Here is a 21,699-nt window from a genome sequence, read left to right on the forward strand (position 1 = left end):
AGCTTACTCCAAAGAGCGTCAAAGAACCCCGGATCATCTGTATTGGGTCCATAAATATTAACAATAGTTAACGGCTTATTATAAAGCGTGCCCTGTGCTATAATGTACCTGCCGTCAGTATCAGCATCAACCTTGTGGGGTACAAAGGGAACATGTTTCTTGACCAGGATCATAACCCCCCGAGCATATGAGGAGTAGGATGCAGCCAGACGCACCCCGGCCCAACCAGATGCCACCTTCTGGGCAGTGTGCTGCGTGAGATGCGTCTCCTGCAGTAATGCAATCTGCACATTATGCCTGTCCAAATAGGCGAGGACTTGCCTCACCTTCCTAGCGTTGTTAAGCCCCCGGACATTCCAGCTCAGCCATTTTAGGGTTGACCCATTATTTGTCATCACAGCAGAACATAGTGATATATAAACAATTAGCTAAGAAGCAGCCGCGGCTGCAGCACCATACATTATGTAGCCTATCAATCTGCGTCACAGCAACATATTGAAGCATAAATCCCCAACCACCCCATCCCCCCACTGCGGCTAGCAATTGCTGCCACACATTCACCCTAGCATGAACCAGACGAACAGAGGGCAACTGTAATTTCCCAACACACAAGAACCAGAGAACAAGGAACATCAGTGCCTCAACTTGGACGCCAACCTGGCATCTACAAACACCCCAAACTGTGTGGGAAGTTCCCATAGCAGGGGTCACCAGCGGCTCCAGGCCCCCCGCAAATGCAGGGTGGGTCGAGCTGAAAGGAAAGTGGCAGCCATCACAGGAACTTGACCAGAAAAAATAGGAGAAGTGTACAGCACCCGGCAACAGCCACCTGGTCCCACCAACATGAGCAGCCACAGCCCCCACACCGCCCCAGGCCACCCAGAGTCAGTGGCAGTCACAGATCAATTACCACAGTCAATAAGGCACTATGAGACAGTGGAATGGCAGTGGGCAGCGGCATGGTCAGTCCTCTGAGTCCAAATGTCTACTGTTATTGCCAGACGATTCCTGCCGCTACAATCGCCGAGCATAGGCCATCGCCTCTTTCGGTGTTGTAAAGACGTGCGCCTTCCCCTCGTGTTGGATCCGCAGCCGGGCAGGATATAGCATGGCGTATTGAATTTTCAGGGATTGCAGCTTCTTCTTCACCGCCTGAAATTCACGACGAACCTGCTGCACCGCCACGGTGAAGTCTGGGAATAGTTCTATTTTCATTCCCTGATATTCCAGCTTCCCTTTCTCCCGGGCCAGACGGAGAGCCACATCTCTGTCTCTATAATTGAGGAGCCTGGCGATGAACGGCTGGGGCAGAGCACCCGGAACGGGCTTAGGAGCCAGGGATCGATGAGCGCGCTCCACAACAAAGACCTTGGAAAAGTGTTCCGCACCCAGCAATGCCGTGAGCAGTGTTTCCACATATAGCTCCATGGGACCAGTGTTGGTAGTTTCAGCCACCCCCGTTATGCGCAGGTTGTTTCTCCGAGAGCGGGCTTCAAAATCCTCACTTCTGGCCTTTATAACCTCCAGCACTTTCTCCATAGCAGCGCAGGACGTACTCCTCACTTCCATGCGGTCTTCTGCCTCGGAAATGCGGGTTTCCGCTTCGACAATCTGTGCGCCCTGCTTGTCAAGGCGAGAAGCCATACTGTCCATACGGAGATTTAGACCATCGATTTTGGCATCTATAGTTTGCAGACTCTGCTGCATAGTGAGCATCATTTGCTCCAGCCGCGTGGGCGGACCCTGCTCCGGCCCCAGCTCCGGATTAGGGGCAGTAGCTGCAGGAGCCTTAGTAGGCGCTTTGGTCTCAAACTGGGGTTTGCTCTGCTGCTTGTCTGTGCGGCCCATGCTGACAGTGTCACTTTCCAAGCAGGGGAAGGGCCAACCCTAGTCCACCACCCGTCGGCACACTGCAGTCCACGCAAGTCCCACAGATGCAGAGCAGCAATCTAAATGAGGGCAGGCCACACAGAAACACGATACAGGCGCACACACGTTCAGCCAAAATGCGCCAACATGAGCCCACCTAAGGGTAGCCAACGATCAACCAGCGCAGTAAGGGCAGGCCCCTCAAGCCAGTCACAGCACGGGTCCCCCGCCGTCCAAATATGTTAGAATCACCCTAGCTGGCCGCAATAATGTCTAAAGAGGCCTCCCTGGGCCGCACCGCCAGTCTCCTCAGCACGGGGTCAGCGAACCCCCGACGCCGCAGCTAGCGCCCACTCACCAGCGCTCCAGGCCAGGCCGCCACGTCCAGATCCTCCGTAGGCTCCACAGGTCTGTCCAGGGCGCGTCGGAGGCAGGCCCCGAGCCCGGAGCCGCGCCGCAAAGCTGCCAGAGCCTCCACAGCCTGCGCTGCGTTCCTCACAGGGCGTCGTCGGGACGGATGGGGCCAATCACCACACTAGGCCGCAGCTCCCCCCGCAGCACCAGACGCCGGAGCTCCGGGCAAGGGTCCGCCCCCAGCAGCAGGTGCTGGCCAGCACGCCCGGCCGCAGGAGCGCCACCGGCAGGGCCACCGATCACCCCATGCAGGCCACAGCAGGTACAGCCCAGAAAGCCGCCAAGCAGTCACCGCAGCGCAGAGCCGTCGCATACCGTCCACCAGCAGCCGACACAAGAGGCTCCGCAGGCGGGGTCAGCAGCCGGGTCTCCGCGCGGCCGCCATTTTCTGCACAGCACGGGTCGCCAGCACGCGTGTCGACTCCAGGCGAGAGGAGCAGTAAAGGTTAGCAAATCATTCACCAACAGGGTCCGCAAGTCAGGAGTGCCAGGTAGCCACCGTCAGCAGTCCCCATCGGCGCCAGCATGCACGGATATTATGCGGATAGATAGCTCGACCAGCGGAGCTGCACTACGGCGCAGCCATCTTGCTCCGGGCTCGCTAGCGCCCCCCGCCATGTGATCATCTATTATGAGTTTGAACCTATCATCCGTATATGGTCCTACTCACTAATATCTCAAGGGAGAACATGTATCTAATGACCGAGTTTCGGGGGACAGGATGTATCGATTTTTATGATTACTGACTTTGACCCTCGTATCGTAATGGGTGTCACCCCAACCATAACATGAACTTTGTACATCCATTTTGGGAACACTATATTTTGGTCCTTTGACATCTTTGATAGCCCAGTGCCAGTCAGACACACGTTGCCATAATATCCACGTAACATCACTGGAATTGAGGCCCTCGCCACAAATAGATTACGGTGCCGCAAGCACCTATATTGTACATTTGTATCTCTCAGGAGCGCAATCAACAGTCGAGCGCTTGTTTCATTTATTTTCTTAAACCAGTTTTTTTATTTTCCTGAATCCTGAATTTTCCTGCAACCGGTGAACTTCGAAACATGTTGACTAACACAGGAGAGATCGCTCATTAAAGCAGGACACGTCCGAATAACCCTTTTAATAGTACCAGCTCCTCAGGAATATTAAAATTATTTTTCCACAGGAGTCGGGTACTTTTTAAATACACTTTTTTCACTCTCCCTTGACTCTTCCACTCTCACCTTTCTACACAACACATAGTATTGAACGTCAGTGCTCCCGCGTAGTTGTGGGTAGTAGCACGCCCCGTCCCGGAGCGGGAAGACCCCTATGATGAAGCATGACACCAAGGGCCCTATTGTTGTGTGAGGGGTATTTAAACAAACACTTTGTGCTTCCAACCATTGTAGGATACGCACACGACCAGTAAGTACATTTGTTCTGATCTTTGATTGAGAAGAGGCACCTGTGCTCCCTCCATCCACCACTGAATGTGGTTCATGTGATCCTTTGAGCTGGTCATCCCTTCACCAAGACTGTCTTTGTAAGATGGAATGGATTTGTTGGCTATAAGTAAAGAATGATGTGGATCTTTTGATGGCTCTCCTGTTTTAGGTACTTCACTTGGCACTATCACTGACAGTGTTGTGCATTGGGCACAGACAAGGAATACATTACATTCTTGTCAGCATTTCTCTGCCTTCCACACAAACCATGCCTGCTCACATCCCTGATCATGAGATTTTGAAGGGTCAGACAAATGTTTTCACCCACCTCATTTGTCATACCCCAATGGGATTTGAATCTGGTGTTGATTTTATTTGATGGGTTCTCCTTTTGAGCCTCTCCACAGTTGTCAGTTGAGGATGACACATGCTTCCTCCTAAACAAGTTGCTCCTTCGTCTTAAGCTGCTTTCTTTTCCAAGGTGGTGACCACTTTCCACCTGGGGAAACCCATTACCCTTCCCATCTTTTACCCTCCTCCGCATCCCACCAAGGCGAAGTGGGGCCTAAACTGGCTGAACCCCATGAGGGTTTTTATATTGACTGCATCAAGGAGATCCAGTCTGTAACCAGCTGTGTGTGGGGTATATAAGCAGCAAGAGCAAAAGTATTTTATCCCAAGATATAAGTCTGTCCATGAAGATGGGCTATGACATTGCCAAGATGGAAACCACCACAGTGGGATTCAGGCCAATTCCACTAGGGCAAAATCTAACCATCTGTGCTAACCAGGGGTGTTCCTGTGACTTAATCTGTTATGCTGCGACATAGGCTTCCCTTCACACCTTCCACAAACCTTGTTGAGAAATGATGGCTGTTTTGCATGCTTGGTGACCAAGATTTCCTCGTTTGATCATTACTTGAGACCCACCATGTAGGAAGATGGCTTTGTATATACTATACCAAAGTAAGGTATAGTGTGCACAGAGTCAAGTGGATCCCCAGAGGTATAGCAGAGGCTAAAGTAGATAATAACTTACTCTGTTTTGTGGTAGTGTGGTTGAGCAGTCAGGCTTATCAGGAGGTAGTGTTAAGCATTTGCTGTACACACTCAGGCAAGAAATTATGTCACACACTCAAATCAGAATCCAGACCAGTTGTTTGTATAGAAAGTTGTTATATTGTTATTTTATTTCTAGAACCAAGGTATACTTGGCATCAGGTAAGTGATACTACTCATCAGACTTTTCAGAGGAAACCCACCATACAGTCCTATGGAGGGAAACGAAGTATCAAGTTTACAGGTAAGTAAATCGTTTTAGAAATGGAGTTTTGGGGGTTAGACCCAAGGTTCCCCAAAGTTCAGGTTGGCACTCAAGGGGCACCACCAGCAAAGCTAGGGGAATATTGAAAACAGTGAGGACACTGCAGCTAGAAGTCTCTATCAAAAACAGGATGTACTAGTAGATTAAGAACAAATTGCCTGCAGAGTGTTTTGCTGTAGTTGTGTATTACAAGGGATTTTCTTCAAGCTAGGGGTGTTTATGTGGCAAAGCTTATCCTTGAAGTGTGACTATTTTCATTGAACCTGTGATCTCTGTCAAATTTTTTCAATTAATTTCTAGAGATGGAAACCCTATAACCCGATATAAATTCCACAACCAATGTATGCTTATTAACCTTTGTCACCCAGACTGAACTTACATAGCAGATATAGGGCTAAGGAGGACAAAGGAAAAGTGTTTACGCTAAGAAATGTTCTTACAAATGAAACGGTCATCCCTAGCAACAAGTATGATGAGAAGTAAATTGCATTTCTTGGCGTTTCTTTTCAACTCCTTCATTAATTTGGTCTGAGTATAGGAATTGCATGCAGTCCATTTTGGATGCCCTTTAGGCTTTTCCAAAAATCACCATTCTTCACGTGTGATATTCATTGTGATCTTAACGTAACCAATTCTGGAAACCTCATCCGTTTGTAAGTTTTGACTTTTCTGAGCTTCAGAATGAATCAGTAACTAAACAGTCAATGTTTGGACAGTATTGCTGTTAGTTTGCCATGCACAAAAAAATGTATGCATCTGGTCTCGGTCTGTCTTTGTTCCGTTTAGAATTCAGGGTCTAGTTTTGATTTCCCTAGAAGCTGAACAGAAGCTAAACATTTGGGACACTTAATCCCATGCTTTCTGTAGAGTGTTTAATTTTCTTTCCAGACTGTGTTTTGAAGATTGTAACATGGATTTATTTAACATTTATCTATGTATCATAAGCTTAAAGTTTTCATTTTGAATTTAATTGGTATAGGCCGGTGATGCATTGTCTTGTCCTTCTACAGGCCTGAACCTGCTGCTTGTAAGGAGACTGGAGCTTCCAAAGTCAGTAAGAATTTAGACCTCATCTATTTAATTCACATCTTCACAGAATCAGTTACACTGGATTGCGGACTTTCAGCCTATGATGAGTTTAAACATGCTTTAACACCCAGCTGATTTTGAGGACAGACCTCTTGCATGAAAACATATCCATGTGATGTTTTTTTTTTCTCCAAGAAATGCTGGCAGGTGGAATACTTGGATAGCACACACTCGAAACAAAAGGTCCAGTTTAACCGACCCTGTATTGCCTCAACATCTTGACCAATTAGAGTTCCTTGTTTGCTTGTATTTAGCCCAATCTTGCCTGATGGCATATCAACCTAGGTACTAGAATTGCTGTGTTATTTGTCTCGGTCTTTGGCGATGGGTCAGAACTTGGAAAATGTATTGAAACCTTGAATTACTTCCAAGTCAAAGCCAATTGATGCATGTGAAAATCTAGACAGCCTGCTGTCTGATGGTGGTGTTGAGTGGGTTGGGTTAGTGTGAACAATGTTAAACTTTCTATTCTTGTTATTCCATCTAGCATGAGATTTTAGACGTAGTTGGTTTAATACTTAAGATAGATGTTTAAACTGACATGAAACTGATGTGACATTTCGCCATACATTGGGCACTGCAGCATTCCTGCAGAGTGAACTTACAAATAAAAGTAGGGGTGTCAAACTGTGCTACAATGGCGGCAGAGTGCCTGTGGTTCTGCACGATAGAAGATTCAGCCCAAAAAAGAACTTTGTTTACATGAACTTTATTTGAGTTAGTTCTCACGAGAAAAATCTTAAGGTATGTGTACACATTCCAAAGGCTTGTAAGTTACTAACAGGGCATCATTTAAGTACTGCTAAACAAAAAGTGCACTGGCATACAAAATGCTTCCAAGTTTTCAGCTCCAACTATCTCAACCAAGAGAAAGCTATGATTGTGTAGCTGAAGGAAAAGAAAAAAACTCCACAACCTACACATAGGCCAATAATTGTGAAACTCTAATAAGTTTGTACTCACGTAATAAACTTCAATAAGCCCTAACTATATACGCACAATTATAAAATATGACTGGTGAAGGTGGCATGCAAGATAATGTAAAAAAGAACCCACAAAGGAAGGGAGAGGGAAGTCATATTTTAGACGGAATCAGTAGAATGGTTTTTGCTTGCATTGGATAATGAGCCTTAGAAAAGGTCTTACTGAGGTTAAAACTTAGCTGTGCACAGCTATCCAGTGTCTCCTAGAAGAGACACCACCTAAAGTATATGTTTGAAGTGCGCCTTCAAGGAACGGGGCCATTATTTGGGGGTCTGGATTTAAACCAGCGGAGATATAATGTGTATAATGAACAGGAAGGAGCCAAGGACAGAGCCTTAGCTTAGTCCCTGGCGGTCAGTTGCTTCAAGCCAAAGAAGCACAGGGGTGATGAGTAAAATACACTGGGAAGGTAGGAGGAAAATTGCAAAGATGCTGCCACATTGATACCCGGTTGTGGTGAAAAAATCAAGATTTGTTAATGCAACTGGATCCGCTTCTTTTGGCATTCAAGTTCAAGTCAAAGTATGCTTTATTCGAAATTTCATCATAAAAGCAGAATACATATAACAAAAAAGAAAAGATAAAATTCCTACAAGTTTAAAATAGAATTAAATTTAACAGCTATGTGATATCAGAATACAAGACATACTTATTAGAATTTCTAACTTGGTTAACGATTCTCATTTAAGACTAACATACTATATCAGTTAGACAATTAAAAATGGTAAAAAGTTTAAAATTATCTTGGTTAAAAATAGTTGGTTAAAATAGGAAAGTACAGGTTTGAGGTTTAGGCACAATATCATAACAGAGAATAGTCAAGAGACTAGCAGTCTCTGTCTGATCGACCACGCCCATTCAAGATATTTTGCAGTAGCTATTGAAATCCACGTCAAAGAACTAGTGCGTATAATACGCAGGGCAGCAATACTACTAGTAGTCCCCAGATTTTTGCACATCGGAGATAACCAAATGCGTCTGGGGACCAAATAGGCTTTACAAACAAATAAAAAGTGACCAAATGTTTCTTTAGTGATGCCACACACAGGGCAGCTATCACAGGATCCACCTTCCCATTTAGCTACCAAATGTCTGAGGGGAAGTGCACCTGCTCTTAGCTGAAAAAAGAGCTTTCTTTCACCAGGTCTAGTTATGATGTCCCAGTAGGGTTCCAGGCAAGGATACAGCTTAGCTTCTAAAAATCCTCCAGCCATAGACTCAACACTAGAACTACTCCAATACCGAGAGGCTACCATCTCCCAGTATATTTCTTTCAGAGTACTTTTGCATGGGAAAGTTGCTCCCACAGGATCTTCCCAAAGCAAGCACATACCAAGCTCGGTCAGAGTTGTCTTAAGTGATTTAAGCCACCCAATTTTATGGAACACATCTTATTTGAGAATGTCTAGGAACCCCTCAGCATAATGGAAGAGCACTGGTGTCGTCCATAGCCTTCGCCAATATAAAATCGGATGGAGTCTGACCAGATCTGTAACTGCTCTTCTACCCAGATCATATTTAAGGGGTAACAACGGGGTGCTTTTAGGGACACCAGTTATTGCCCGAAGAAATTTGTTTTCCGAGTATTGGAGTGCAGCCACCTTCTCGAAGCCCCACAGCTCGGCCCCGTAAAGTGCAGATCCTAGGGCCTTCGCTTCGTAAACCTGAAGTGCAGGTTTTACTGGTTTGGTCAAAGATTTTCTGTGCTCTGAACTAATGGCACCGGACAATTGCCTATGTCTAAGTGTAGCAATATCTATATGCTGACGCCATCTATTATCACTAGATATGTGTAGTCCTAGATAAGTAAAAGTCTTCACTACCTCTAGCGGAAGGCCATTCATGGTGATTTTCGATTTAAAGCTACGGTGGGGGTTAAAAGTCATAAGTTTAGTTTTAGCCGTATTAACCTCTAAACCATACTCTCCACAAAAATGATCAAAGATAGCCAAAGCACACTGCAGGCTGCTTGGGGTCTTAGATAAAATTAGCGTATCATCTGCAAACATTAAAATAGACATTTTAGTGCCGGCTAAAGAGGGAGCATCCACCTTTGCAGAAAGCATGCGGGCAACAACATCATTAATATACAATGTGTTCGAGGCATGTGGGCTGCTGAATTCATATCTGTGCATAGATCGCCGCCTAGTGTTGGGTCCGGATGTTTGCACGTTGTTGTCCTGGAAGAGTCTTCGAAGTATCCTTGGATAGGTGACTCCTCCCCTGGACTACAGTGCGCATGGGCATCCTCTCCATCCTCAGATTGTTTTTTTCCGCCATTGGGTTCGGATGTGCTATCTTAGCTCAAGTTAGGAAAATATTTTTTCGAGGCCAAAAGGCCTTTAGTTTGCGTCGGTACTGTTTCTCGATCGGGTTTCGATACAATCCTGTTAGTTTACTAACTTTCAGCACCGACTTTTTTTTCGCATTTACCTGTCCATCGACTACTTCGACGATGAAATCGAGGACGCCATTCAAAAGGTGTCCGGTATGCAATGCGAAGTACCCACACATCGACGTCCATCCGGTGTGCAACAAATGCCTTTCGCCGGACCACGACGAATCGACATGCATGGCCTGTGCCCGGTTCCGTTCCAAGAAGACTCTGCGGAATCGACGAGCGGCGAGACTCGAGGCGCAGCACGCGGCACCGGCCCCAACAGACATCTTCGACGAGGCCGAAGACGTCCAGGAATTAGAAGTCTTGCCCTCCAGTCCCGTTTCCGAACACGAACCCGGATCGGACGAGGTAGACGAGTCACTCTTCCACAGAGGTGAAGACGACACCGAGGTGGGAGACGACGAGGAGGCATTAGGGGCCGAAGAGAGTAGCTCCAATGATGAACAAGGCCTACCTGTTCAAACCGTTCAATCACCAGTGCCACAGCCTATGGCTCCGGTCGAGGGATCGCCTTCGGGCCTTACCCGAGACCCATCCCGCAGTTCTTCGGCCCCGCCCTCGGGCCCGGCCTCGGACGTTCAGCGGCAGCCATTACTACATAAACAGGCTGGTTTCCCTACCACAAAACCGAAACCGAAAGCTGCTCCGGTTCCACCGAAACCGAAACTGAAAGTGGCGCTGGTCGGATCGAGGCCTTCGACGCCAGCGCACCGCGTCGGCGCCGACCGCACCAAGAGGGACTTCGGTGCCGAACTTGAAGCGGGCGACGTTGGAGTCGACAAACGGAAAAAAGCCATCGGCACCGACAAACCTGCTCGGCTACCGGCCCCAACGACACCGAGGGCCGTACCGCCTGCTGTGTCTCGCATCGCTCCCTCGACGACACCTAAGCCTCAGGTATCGAAGACTTCGACGGTGATCTCTGCACCTCGACTCGATGAACCGCCGGCGCCGAAAAAATCCACGGCCTCTACCAGCCTGGCCGGTGCCAAGGCCTCGAAGACGCCCCAAGTACGACCTGGTGCGACGCAAGGCAGCAAAACCGCAGCTGTCCTCCAGGACACGTCGGGTTCCGGTTCGATCGGAGCTCCAGCAGCCTCTTCGGTGCCGGCCAACATTACATTCGGCTTGCCTCCGTCGACAATCCCAAAAATGTTCCAACTCAGGACACGGGTCGCCCAACCTACGGTCACACCTGCTGAGACGTCTCCGGCACGTATCATCGACGCCGACACTGGCAGGATGATTCTCCATGACCGAAGGATAACTTCGGAGCCGCCGTTGGACCCTTTCAGGATCCCCCTAAAAAGGAAGTTGCCTGCAGAATCGGAACCTCTCCTTTATGAACCCTTCCATTCATCCTACCAGGATCCACACCGGTTCTCCCCCACACGCTCCGATACGGATGCATTGGAGGACTACATGGATGACCAAGTCCCCTACCATGTAGACACGGACCCGGATGACCAGCAGGACCCTGATCAAACTTGGGGCGACCCTGCAGACCCCAGTGCACCTCTCGATGCACAGGACCAACAACTCTATGGGGCAAAAACATCTCCTACGGAGGATACTGCGGCGTTCAACGCTCTTATTGAACGTGCTGCAAATAACCATGGGGTACAGCTTCACTCTGATACCATCGAAGATGACTTTCTAATGGACACCTTTGCATCCTCAGAAAGACATGTAAAGACTCTGCCAATGTTGAAGGGGGTCCTCAAACCAGCCAAGGACATTTTCAAAGAACCCACCAGGGCACGAGTGATAAACCCCAGGATTGATAAAAAATACAGATCAGCACATGGGGATCCTACTTACATCAGAGGACAATTACCACTCGACTCCATCGTCGTAGCGAATGCACGCAAGAGGGCACACTCGCAAACGACAGGTGACGCTCCTCCCCCGGACAAAGAGTCCAAGGTGTTAGAAACATCTGGCAAGCGAGTTGCCGCCCAAGCTGCCAACATATGGCGCATAGCCAACACTCAAGCGCTCCTTGCTCGCTATGATAGAGCGCACTATGACACACTGGAGCAAATATTCCAACATCTCCCTGACCAGTTCAAGGAAGGCGCAGAAATGCTCATCAGAGAAGGACAGCTACTAACGAACGCTTCCATCTAATGCGCACTAGATGCTGCAGACATGGCTGCCAGAGCCATAAACACAAGCGTCATGCTGCGACGACATGCCTGGCTACGTATCTCAGGTTTCAAGCCTGAGGTACAAAACAATATACTGAACCAGCCTGTCAACCCCGACTATTTATTCGGGCCAGAGGTTGACACCACCCTCGAAAAGATAAAAAAGGACACGGACACTGCAAAGTCCATGGGCGCCCTACAAACTCAGTCCTTTCGGAGCGGCTCCTTTCGTCGCCCCGGAAACAAGGGAGCAGGTAGAGGACAGGGGTCACAACACACATATAACAAAGGCAATACACAGACCACCTATGATAAAAACACCCGAGGTGGATATCGTGGCTCCAGCACAAAGGGCAGAGGACGCGGCTACGGCAACACCAGGTCCTCCCCCAAGAACAAGCAGTGACGCCCTCTCCCTTCCTCCCGACCACATAACACCTGTCGGGGGAAGGCTACAAAGGTTCCTGTCCACGTGGAATTCCATCACCACGGACAGGTGGGTCAAAGATATTGTAAAATACGGTTACTGTCTGGAGTTAACCTCCACTCCACCCACAATACCACCAAGAAGCCGTCCTATGTCCTCAGAGCACTTAACGCTCTTACAGCAAGAAGTGCAAAGTATGCTCCTAAAAGGCGCTATAGAGGTCGTACCCATCCACGAGCAGGGTGCGGGAGTGTACTCCCTCTACTTCTTAATTCCAAAAAAGGACGGGTCGCTCAGACCTATATTAGACCTGAGACCCCTGAACCAGTACATTCTTTCAGAGCACTTTCACATGCTCACTCTACAGCAAGTCCTTCCGCTTCTCAAGCAGGGAGACTTCCTAGCCACACTGGACCTCAAGGATGCGTACTTTCACATACCCATCCACCCCTCACACAAAAAATACCTCCGGTTCACTGTTCAGGGGCAGCACTATCAGTTCAAAGTCCTTCCCTTCGGCGTGACAACAGCGCCCAGGGTTTTCACGAAGTGCCTAGCTACGGTGGCAGCACATCTACGGAGGCAGCATATACACGTCTACCCCTACCTAGACGACTGGCTCGTTCAAGCGAAGTCAGCCCAGCAATGTGCAAGCCACATGTCCCGCACCATTCACCTTCTTCACAGTCTGGGATTCTCACTAAATTACCCAAAGTCCCATCTCCAGCCCGCACACGTACAACAGTACCTAGGTGCGACTATAGACACTCTGGCGGCCACAGCTCAGCCAAATTTAGTGAGGATCAACAGCATACAACTGCTGATCTCAAAGTTCAAACCCAATCACTCACTTCCAGCGCGAGTGTTTATGCAGTTGATAGGCATGATGGCCTCCTGCATCTTCATAGTCCCGCACGCGAGGTTACATATGCGCCCACTTCAGGAGTGCCTAGCACGTCAGTGGAATCAGGCTCAAGGACAGTTGAAAGACCTAGTGTTGGTGAGCGGTCGGGCATACAACTCTCTGCATTGGTGGAATCCACAAAACCTTTGCAAGGGCCGACCATTCCAAGAGCCTGTCCCACAGATAGTACTGACAGCGGACGCGTCTCTCCAGGGATGGGGAGCTCATGTACTCCACTACACAGTGCAGGGACTATGGACGACACAACAGAAGAAGATGCACATCAACCTTCTGGAACTGATGGCAATCTTCCTGGCCATGAAGGCTTTCAAAGTACATCTATGCAACAAGGTCGTGTTGATCCGGACGGACAACATGACCGCAATGTACTACATACAGAAGCAGGGAGGAACACACTCTCCACAGTTGTCTCATCTGGCTCAGAGCATGTGGAAGTGGGCCATTCAGAGGAACATGTTCCTCATGGCGGAACACCTCCCTGGCAAGGACAACCAGATGGCGGATCTGCTCAGCAGACACAGCCACCAGATGCACGGGTGGGAGTTACACCCATCAGTACTCCAACCGTACTTCCAGCAGTGGGGTCATCCAGAGATAGACCTATTCGCGACAAGCGAAAACGCAAAATGCCAAAGCTTCGCCGCCAGATTCCCACATCCGCAGGGCAATGCGATATGGATGAACTGGTCCGGCAGATTTGCGTACGCTTTTCCCCCAGCGCCGTTGATACCGCTGGTGGCTCGCAAACTCCGACAACACTCCCTGACACTCGTCCTAGTTGCTCCCACGTGGGCACGCCAGCCGTGGTACACCACCTTCCTCGAACTTTCCGTGGTGCCGCATCAAAGGCTGCAGATCAAACCCGCACATTTGACGCAGAACCATGGAGAGGTTCAGCACCCAGATCCGCAACAGCTGAACCTGGCGATCGGCCTCCTGAAGTCCTAGAGTTTGGCTATCTCAACCTGCCACCTGACTGTATGGACATCATCAAGGAGGCCAGGAGACCCACTACCAGAGCTTGCTATGCAGCCAAATGGAAAAGGTTCGTCATTTATTGCGGTAATAATGACATCAACCCGCTGGACGCATCCATCCAAAACATCATCTGTTACCTCTTACACCTATACCGATGCAATCTGGCGTACACCTCCATACGTGTCCACTTGACCGCAATATCAGCCTATCTGCAAACCAGGCAGCACCTCTCTCTATTCAGAGTGCCTGCCATCAAAGCATTCTTGGAAGGGCTCAAATGAGTCATTCCACCTAGTCACCCACCGGCTCCAATGTAGAACCTCAACTTGGTCCTCACACGCCTGATGGGTCCACCCTTTGAACCTCTACACTCATGCGAGATTCAATTCCTTACCTGGAAAGTGGCCTTCCTGGTAGCGATCACTTCCCTAAGAAGAGTTAGTGAACTCCAGGCACTAACCGTTCAAGAGCCATTTATACAGGTTCACACCAACAGGGTCGTGCTACGTACCAACCCCAAATTCATGCCCAAAGTAATATCGCAGTTCCACATGAATCAGACTATTGAACTGCCAGTTTTCTTCCAAAACCCACAAACTGTTGCAGAAAGGGCACTGCATACACTAGATGTACGGAGGGCCCTCATGTACTACATCGACAGGACTAAACCATTCAGGAAGACAAAACAACTGTTCGTTGCCTTTGCCCCACACCACAAAGGTAACGCCATCTCCAAAGCAGGGATAGCCAGATGGATAGTTAAGTGTATTCAAATCTGTTATCAAAAAGCAAAACGCACATTAACTATTCCACCACGGGCCCACTCAACACGTAAGTTGGGGGCTTCCATGGCCTTCCTAGGAAATATTCCCCTGCATGACATATGCAGAGCAGCCACATGGTCCACTACACACACATTTACAAAACACTATTGCGTAGATGTGCAGTCAAAACAGCAGGCAGCTGTAGGACAGGCTGTTCTCAAAACACTTTTTCAGACCGCTGCAGCTGGCACGGGTAGCCGCCGCCAATAGAGGGCACTGCTATGTATTCTATGCACAGATATGAATTCAGCAGCCCACATGCCTCGAACTGAATATGCTACTTACCAGTATGCATCTGTTCTTGGCATGTAGGGCTGCTGACATTCATATCGCCCTCCCTCCTCCCCGGCGCCTGTCGCAGCTGCAGCTCTCAGAATTACTGCAAGCATGGTCATCACTTTCTGTATCTACTCCATCACTGCCACAATGGCGAAAAACAATCTGAGGATGGAGAGGATGCCCATGCGCACTGTAGTCCAGGGGAGGAGTCACCTATCCAAGGATACTTCGAAGACTCTTCCAGGACAACAACGTGCAAACATCCGGACCCAACACTAGGCGGCGATCTATGCACAGATATGAATGTCAGCAGCCCTACATGCCAAGAACAGATGCATACTGGTAAGTAGCATATTCAAAAAAGGACGGGAGCCATTGAGCATCCTTGTCGAACACCCCGTTCAACTGGGAAGTCTGCGGTCACCGAACCCTGTCCCCCCCCACTGAATCTTGGCGAAATTAGTTTTGTGAAGTCTCATTATCAGTGATAACTCTCCTGGTAGACCCTGGTTCTTGAGAACCAGCCACAATTTGGTCCGGGGAACCAGGTCGAAGGCAGCCCGCAGATCGACAAAAGCCGCATACAAGCTGCCCTCGCCCAGCACCACGGTCCGCCACTGCAACAAGGTAAAGCGAAAAACCTGGTCCATCGTGCTTGTGGATTGCCGGAATCCTGCCTGGAAGGGTGACAGGGCATTGGTCTCCTCGGCCCAATCAAGGAGCCTGTTGGCAATCACACGCCCCACAACCTTTTGTATAGTGTCAATAAGGCTTATCGGTCGCCTTTCTTGAACACAGGTATTATTACTGCACCCTGCCAAGATGTCGGTACTACTGCACCCTGGGCAATAGCATTAATAAGGAGATGTATGTACTTACACCAGCGGTCTTTATCGTTAATGAATACATCAGCTGGGACACCATCAAGTCCTGGGGCACGTCCACCAGACACTGAGCTAGGGCCATCATAATTTCTTTGGTACTGAAGAAATTATCTTTAAATTGGATTAAACTTATATCTGACCCAGTGACAGATATATTTGACTCAGCGTACTGATTTGTAAAAAAATTACCCATTCATCTTCCGGAACATTGTTATTTGGGGGCTCGGGGAAACCCGAACTACCCCACTTAACAATGCTCCAGAATAACCGGGAATCTTTCCTATCACTAGCTGACTTTAACTCAGACCAATGGTGCTCGTCCCAGGCTTTCTTAGCCTTTGATATGCTAACTTTGTATTCCTTTCTAGCAGGTTGAATGGCAGGAGACTGCTTTCCCTTTATAGCCGTACCTAAAGCTAATCGTGCATTTCTACATTGGTACCACTACATTGGTACCACTTTGCGGGCTTTGGAGCTCTAATTCCTTTGATTTTCACGGGTATGAGGAAGTGGTTTTTAATTGCACAGAAAAGGGAGTCGTGTATGTCAACCACTCTGCCCAACCCGGAGTTAGATGAATTTATGTGCTCGATGGCTAATATTGCTTTGTCTACTTCGTCGCTAATATTAGCAATGGCCAGTTGGTTGGTCGCTATATTTGCCCACCTTAATCTGCGCATATCATTAGTGGGGACAATCAAAGGAGGGGCAAGCTCAGTAGGGCCTATGGTCAAGTTGGAAGAAGACCACCATTTGTGGACTGCACACAGGGGGTTCTGGTCACTCTCACTCCTCCAGACAACCTCCATGTCGCAGATCCACCGCCACAGTTTAAGACTACATATAACGTAGTCAATTCTGCTTTTATGTCGCCCGTTATCAAAAGTACTGGACCCATTTTTGTCACTTCGTGTCCTCCCATTTAGAGCTCTTAGGCCCTTTTCATAACAAAGGGCGTTCAAACTGATCACATCATCGGTCCAGCGCACAACCGATTTGAGCTCCAACTTAGGAACTCCCCATTGCCGGTCTTCTGCGTCACCGAAAAAGTCATCTTCAATAACTAGGGGTTCAAATGTTCTATTTAAATCACCCGCAATTACTATGCCATTGTTTAAAGAGTGGATGTCAAGGAGACAGCCCAAGGCCGCTAGAACCTCGGATCTCCCACCCCTGCTACTCCTAGCGTAAACATTGTAAATATCAAGGATTCCCAATTGGTCTAGGTTCAATCTAATTAGTTGGATATCTCTATGGCTGGTGTCAATGACTTTGACAACTAGTTTTAAACTCTGTCGGACCCAAATAGTTAGTCCACCCATGGGTCTCCCCTTTAGGCCTTTTAGTGCAGGCACAGAGTAATTCAAGTATCCCTGAGCGAAGGATGGTTCACATAACCAGGTCTCTAGAAATATACATAAATCAAAGTCATTGATAAAGCAGAGCCAGTCCTCGGATACCAGTTTAGAGAGCAACCCTGCAATGTTCCACGAAAGTATCTTCCCTGCATTACCCCAGATGTCGTCCGGAAGATTAGTTAATGGCGGGCAATCAGGGGAGATGGGAGAATTGATACAGATACCAGCACTTGCATCTGGTGGTAGATTACTTGGCTCATTGGGAGGGGAAGGCAAATCAGAAGATGGCTCTTGGGTGTTTATTATTAAACCCTTGGGATGATTATGTCAATCCACATCTTCAAGATTTGCTAGGGCCTCATAACGGTTACCAAGGGAAATACCAAGATTGGGCTGATTACAAAATAAAACCCCTGGATTAACAGTAGAGACTGATTAAGGTCTTGGGTAAAAATAAGTCAGTTCCCAGGTAGAAATGAGAGACCTCACATTATTCGTATACCAGTTGAGAATGTGGCTGACGGCTCTGGGATCTCTGAAGTTGATTATTACAATGTCCCCATTTATATTCTTAGGAGTATTTCCCAACCAAGAAAGGCGCCGTACATGTAGTATTTCACCATGTATATACAAAGGAAGAGGGCGATTCCGACCAAGCCAATGTATGACTTTGTTTTTTAGCTGCGAATGGCCTTCAGATGTCCCCTCCTTCAATATTGGGACGCCCGCGAGGACAACTACAAGTGGGACTTCTTCTGGTGGCAATTCTATTTGCGGACCCTTGCGTTTCTTTACAATGGGAGATGGAATGCTACCTATTTTGTCACGTGTTGGACCTGTTTGAACAATGTCAGCTTCCCTCAAAGACTCTCTGTCTTTATTTAAAATAAAGTGTTGCGGTGATTTAGGAGAAATAGTTCTTCCTATGCTTTTATTATTTAAATTATTGACACTTGTCTGATTTTGAGGGATAGGCTTTAAAGATGATGCGCTAAGGGATGGTACAACAGGTGCTATAGTAGAAGGGGACGCCAACGCTGACTTTGAGAAATTCTTAATTAGTTTCCTGTTATTACCTATTGACAGTTCGATATTATCCAGTCTTTTATATATTGATTTTAGCCTCTCAACAATAGGTAAAATAAGTGATCTAATTAGCTGTTCTGCATTGCCCAGAACCTCCGTAATAGTTATATCATTTGCAAAGCAAGGGACGGAAGTAACTGGGAGAGATGTTTTGTCAGAACAGGTTACACGATCCTTGGCAGTTGGAACCGAGTCAGTGTAGTGGGTTATTTTTTTCTTACTCCTTAATGACACACTGCCTCTCTTTCTCCTTTTACTAGGTAGAGGACCTGACAATTTGGGTTGCCTAGATAAATTATCCTTTTGGGATGAGAGCCCAACAACCTGGGGTGATGACTCGATTAGGAGCACTGGCTCGGGAACTGGGTCAGGGAGCAGAGGTGAAACAATAGTGGGCTGGACATCTATTGACTCAGGTAAAAAAGTTGAATTTCGTGATGGAATTGGGAAATCATCATTACTAGAGTTAACTAAATCATCATTATGAGAGTAACAACTCTCAGATGGAGAGGTGGCTAAATGCGAAGTAACCACACAAAATGGCGTCTTTTTGATACGCTCAATAGAGCTACGACGCTTTGCCCTTAATTCAGCAAGGGTGACGTCCTTATCTATTCCCGGGTTGACCCTAAATAAGTAACTATCTAGGGTCCCCTTCTTAGTGACTCCAGCCATGAGTAGAATACTCGCTAGGGGAAAAGCATGCAAACAAATAAAAGCAAAGGGGACAAAATACGGTTCGAGGCGTGGGCTGCTGAATTCATATCTGTGCATAGATCGCCGCCTAGTGTTGGGTCCGGATGTTTGCACGTTGTTGTCCTGGAAGAGTCTTCGAAGTATCACGAGATAGGTGACTCCTACCCTGGACCACAGTGCGCATGGGCATCATCTCCATCCTTAGATTGTTTTTTTACGCCATTGGGTTCGGATGTGCTTATCTTAGCTCAAGTTAGGAAAATTCAGTCTAAGGCCAAAAGGCCTTTAGTTTTCGTCGGTACTGTTCCCGTTCGGTATCGACTAGTTTCTTTACTACTTTAGAACCTTCTTCCAGCCTTTCGGATCCCTTTGGTCCGAACATCGAACTTCCATCGACGATGGAATCGAGGACTCCATTCAAACGATGTCCTTTATGCCACGCAAAATACCCACACATCGACGTCCACCCGGTATGCAACAAATGTCTCTCACCGGATCACGATGAGTCGAAATGTATGGCCTATGCCAGATTCCGATCGAAGAAGACTCTCCGGAATCGACGGGCGGCGAGATTAGAAGCGCAGCAATCGGCGTCTGCCCCGGCCAACATCTTCAGCACCGAAGACGAGGACGCCGAGAGCGTGGAAGAAGTAGACTCCAGCCCCGCTTCCGAACACGATTCCCGATCGGAAGACGACGATGAGGTGCTTTTTCAAAGGGAAGAAGTCATCGACGAGGTAGGAGACTACGATGAGGCCTTTGGGGCCGAAGAAGATAGCTCTAGCGAGGAGCCAGGCCCACCCGTCGATACGGAGGCCGACAAAGTGCGTCATCATAAGGCTCAGGTCGAGGGATCGCCTCCGGGCCTTACCCGAGATCAGTCTCAAAGTTCTTCGGCCCCGCCTTCCGGCCCGGCCTCGAACATCCCGCACGAGCCATTGTTAACGAAAACGACTGGGTTCCCTTCGGCGAAACCGAAACCAATCGTCGCACCAGTTCCACCGAAACCAAAAGTGAAACTGACTGTAATCGGCTCGAAGGCCTCGAAGCCCTCCACGCCTTCGACGCCAGCAAAGGCCGTCGGCCCCGAACGCAGTAAAAGGGATTTCGGTGCCGAACTCACTGCAGCAGATATCGGTGCCGACCCGAAGAAAAAGGTCCTCGGTTCCCCCAAAGCGCCTCGGCCTCTGGCACCGAAACCATCGGCCCCGACCACCAAAGTCAAAATGGCCGACCCATCTGCGTCGACGTCGAAGACAGCGGCACACGCCAAGTCGTCGACTCCAACGACCGTCAATACCTCTGTTCGGATCGATGACACCATGGCTCCAAAGCAGTCGACGCCTACCTCCAAGGTGCCGACCGGTTCCAAAGAGCCTTCCGCGTTCTCCATGCAACAAGTCGCGGCGTCGTTGCAACGCATCAGGGAACGGGCAGCCCTCCGATCCACGTCGGGCCCCGACACGCACAAGGCTCCAAAGGCACCCTCGGCGCCAACCAACATCACTTTTGGCTTGCCGCCGTCCACGGTGCCGAAGATGTTCGAGATCCGAACACGTGTCCGCCAGACACAGTCCCCGTCTACTGGACACACAGATTCAGAGCCTTCACAGCCACAATTCATCGACACCAACACTGGTAAACTGATGCTCCGCAAGCGGAAGATCACGCCAGAGAGGGGCTTGGACTCCTACAGGCTACCTCTCAAGCACAAATTGCCAGCGGGGTCGGAACCAGTTCTTCATGAACGCTTACAACCCTCCTATCAGGATCCCCAGTCCTTTTCTCCTACGCCTTCAGAGACAGACGCAGTAGAGAGGACTATATGGGAGATGATACCACCTACCCTGGGGATGTCGATCCTGATGAGCATCTGCAAGACCCAGATCAGGCATGGGATGACCCTACAGACCAGGGTCCCGCGCCAGATACCCATGACACGCAGCTTTACAGCACAAAGACATCTCCCACAGAGGACACTGCTGCCTTCAATGCCCTCATAGAACGGGCTGCTGCCAATCATGGAGTAGAACTCCATTCTGACACTGTCGAAGAAGACTTCTTGGTGGACACTTTCGCCTCTTCCGAAAGAACTGTCAAAACTCTGCCCATGTTGAAAGGAGTTCTCAAACCTGCGAAAGACATTTTTAAGGAAACAACCAGGGCACGGGTGCTAAACCCCAGGATTGAAAAAAAATACAAGCCTGCACCCGCAGACCCTATGTACATTAGGGGTCAGTTACCTTTGGACTCCATGGTAGTTGCTAACGCTCGCAAACAAGCCCATTCGCAGACAACAGGTGATGCTCCTCCCCCAGACAAGGAGTCCAAAGTGCTGGAGACATCAGGCAAAAGGATTGCAGCACAAGCAGCAAACATCTGGCGCATTGCCAACACACAGGCACTCCTGGCCCGTTATGATCGTTCCCACTACGACACACTAGAATCACTACTCCAACATTTGCCAGATGAATACAAAGAGGCAGCGGAGCTCCTCATCAGAGAGGGACAACTCCTAACCAATGCATCCATCAAGCGCGCCCTGGATGCTGCCGACACAGTGGCAAGAGCAATC

General features: G+C 48.6%; 1 protein-coding gene across 17 annotated transcripts in view; it reads left to right on the top strand.

Annotated features, from left to right (window-relative positions):
* The window catches only part of CLASRP (CLK4 associating serine/arginine rich protein), a 900,118-nt gene that overhangs the window by 561,652 nt on the left and 316,767 nt on the right, over positions 1–21,699 (top strand). For all 17 annotated transcript variants that reach the window (XM_085625696.1, XM_085625697.1, XM_085625686.1 and 14 more), the window contains one exon: positions 6,054–6,093. In XM_085625696.1, coding sequence (XP_085481822.1) covers positions 6,054–6,093 — 40 coding nt within the window. The remainder of the gene's footprint in view (positions 1–6,053; positions 6,094–21,699) is intronic.

This window comes from Triturus cristatus, chromosome 9 (genome assembly GCF_964204655.1).
Source record: "Triturus cristatus chromosome 9, aTriCri1.1, whole genome shotgun sequence".
Lineage (NCBI taxonomy): Eukaryota > Metazoa > Chordata > Amphibia > Caudata > Salamandridae > Triturus > Triturus cristatus.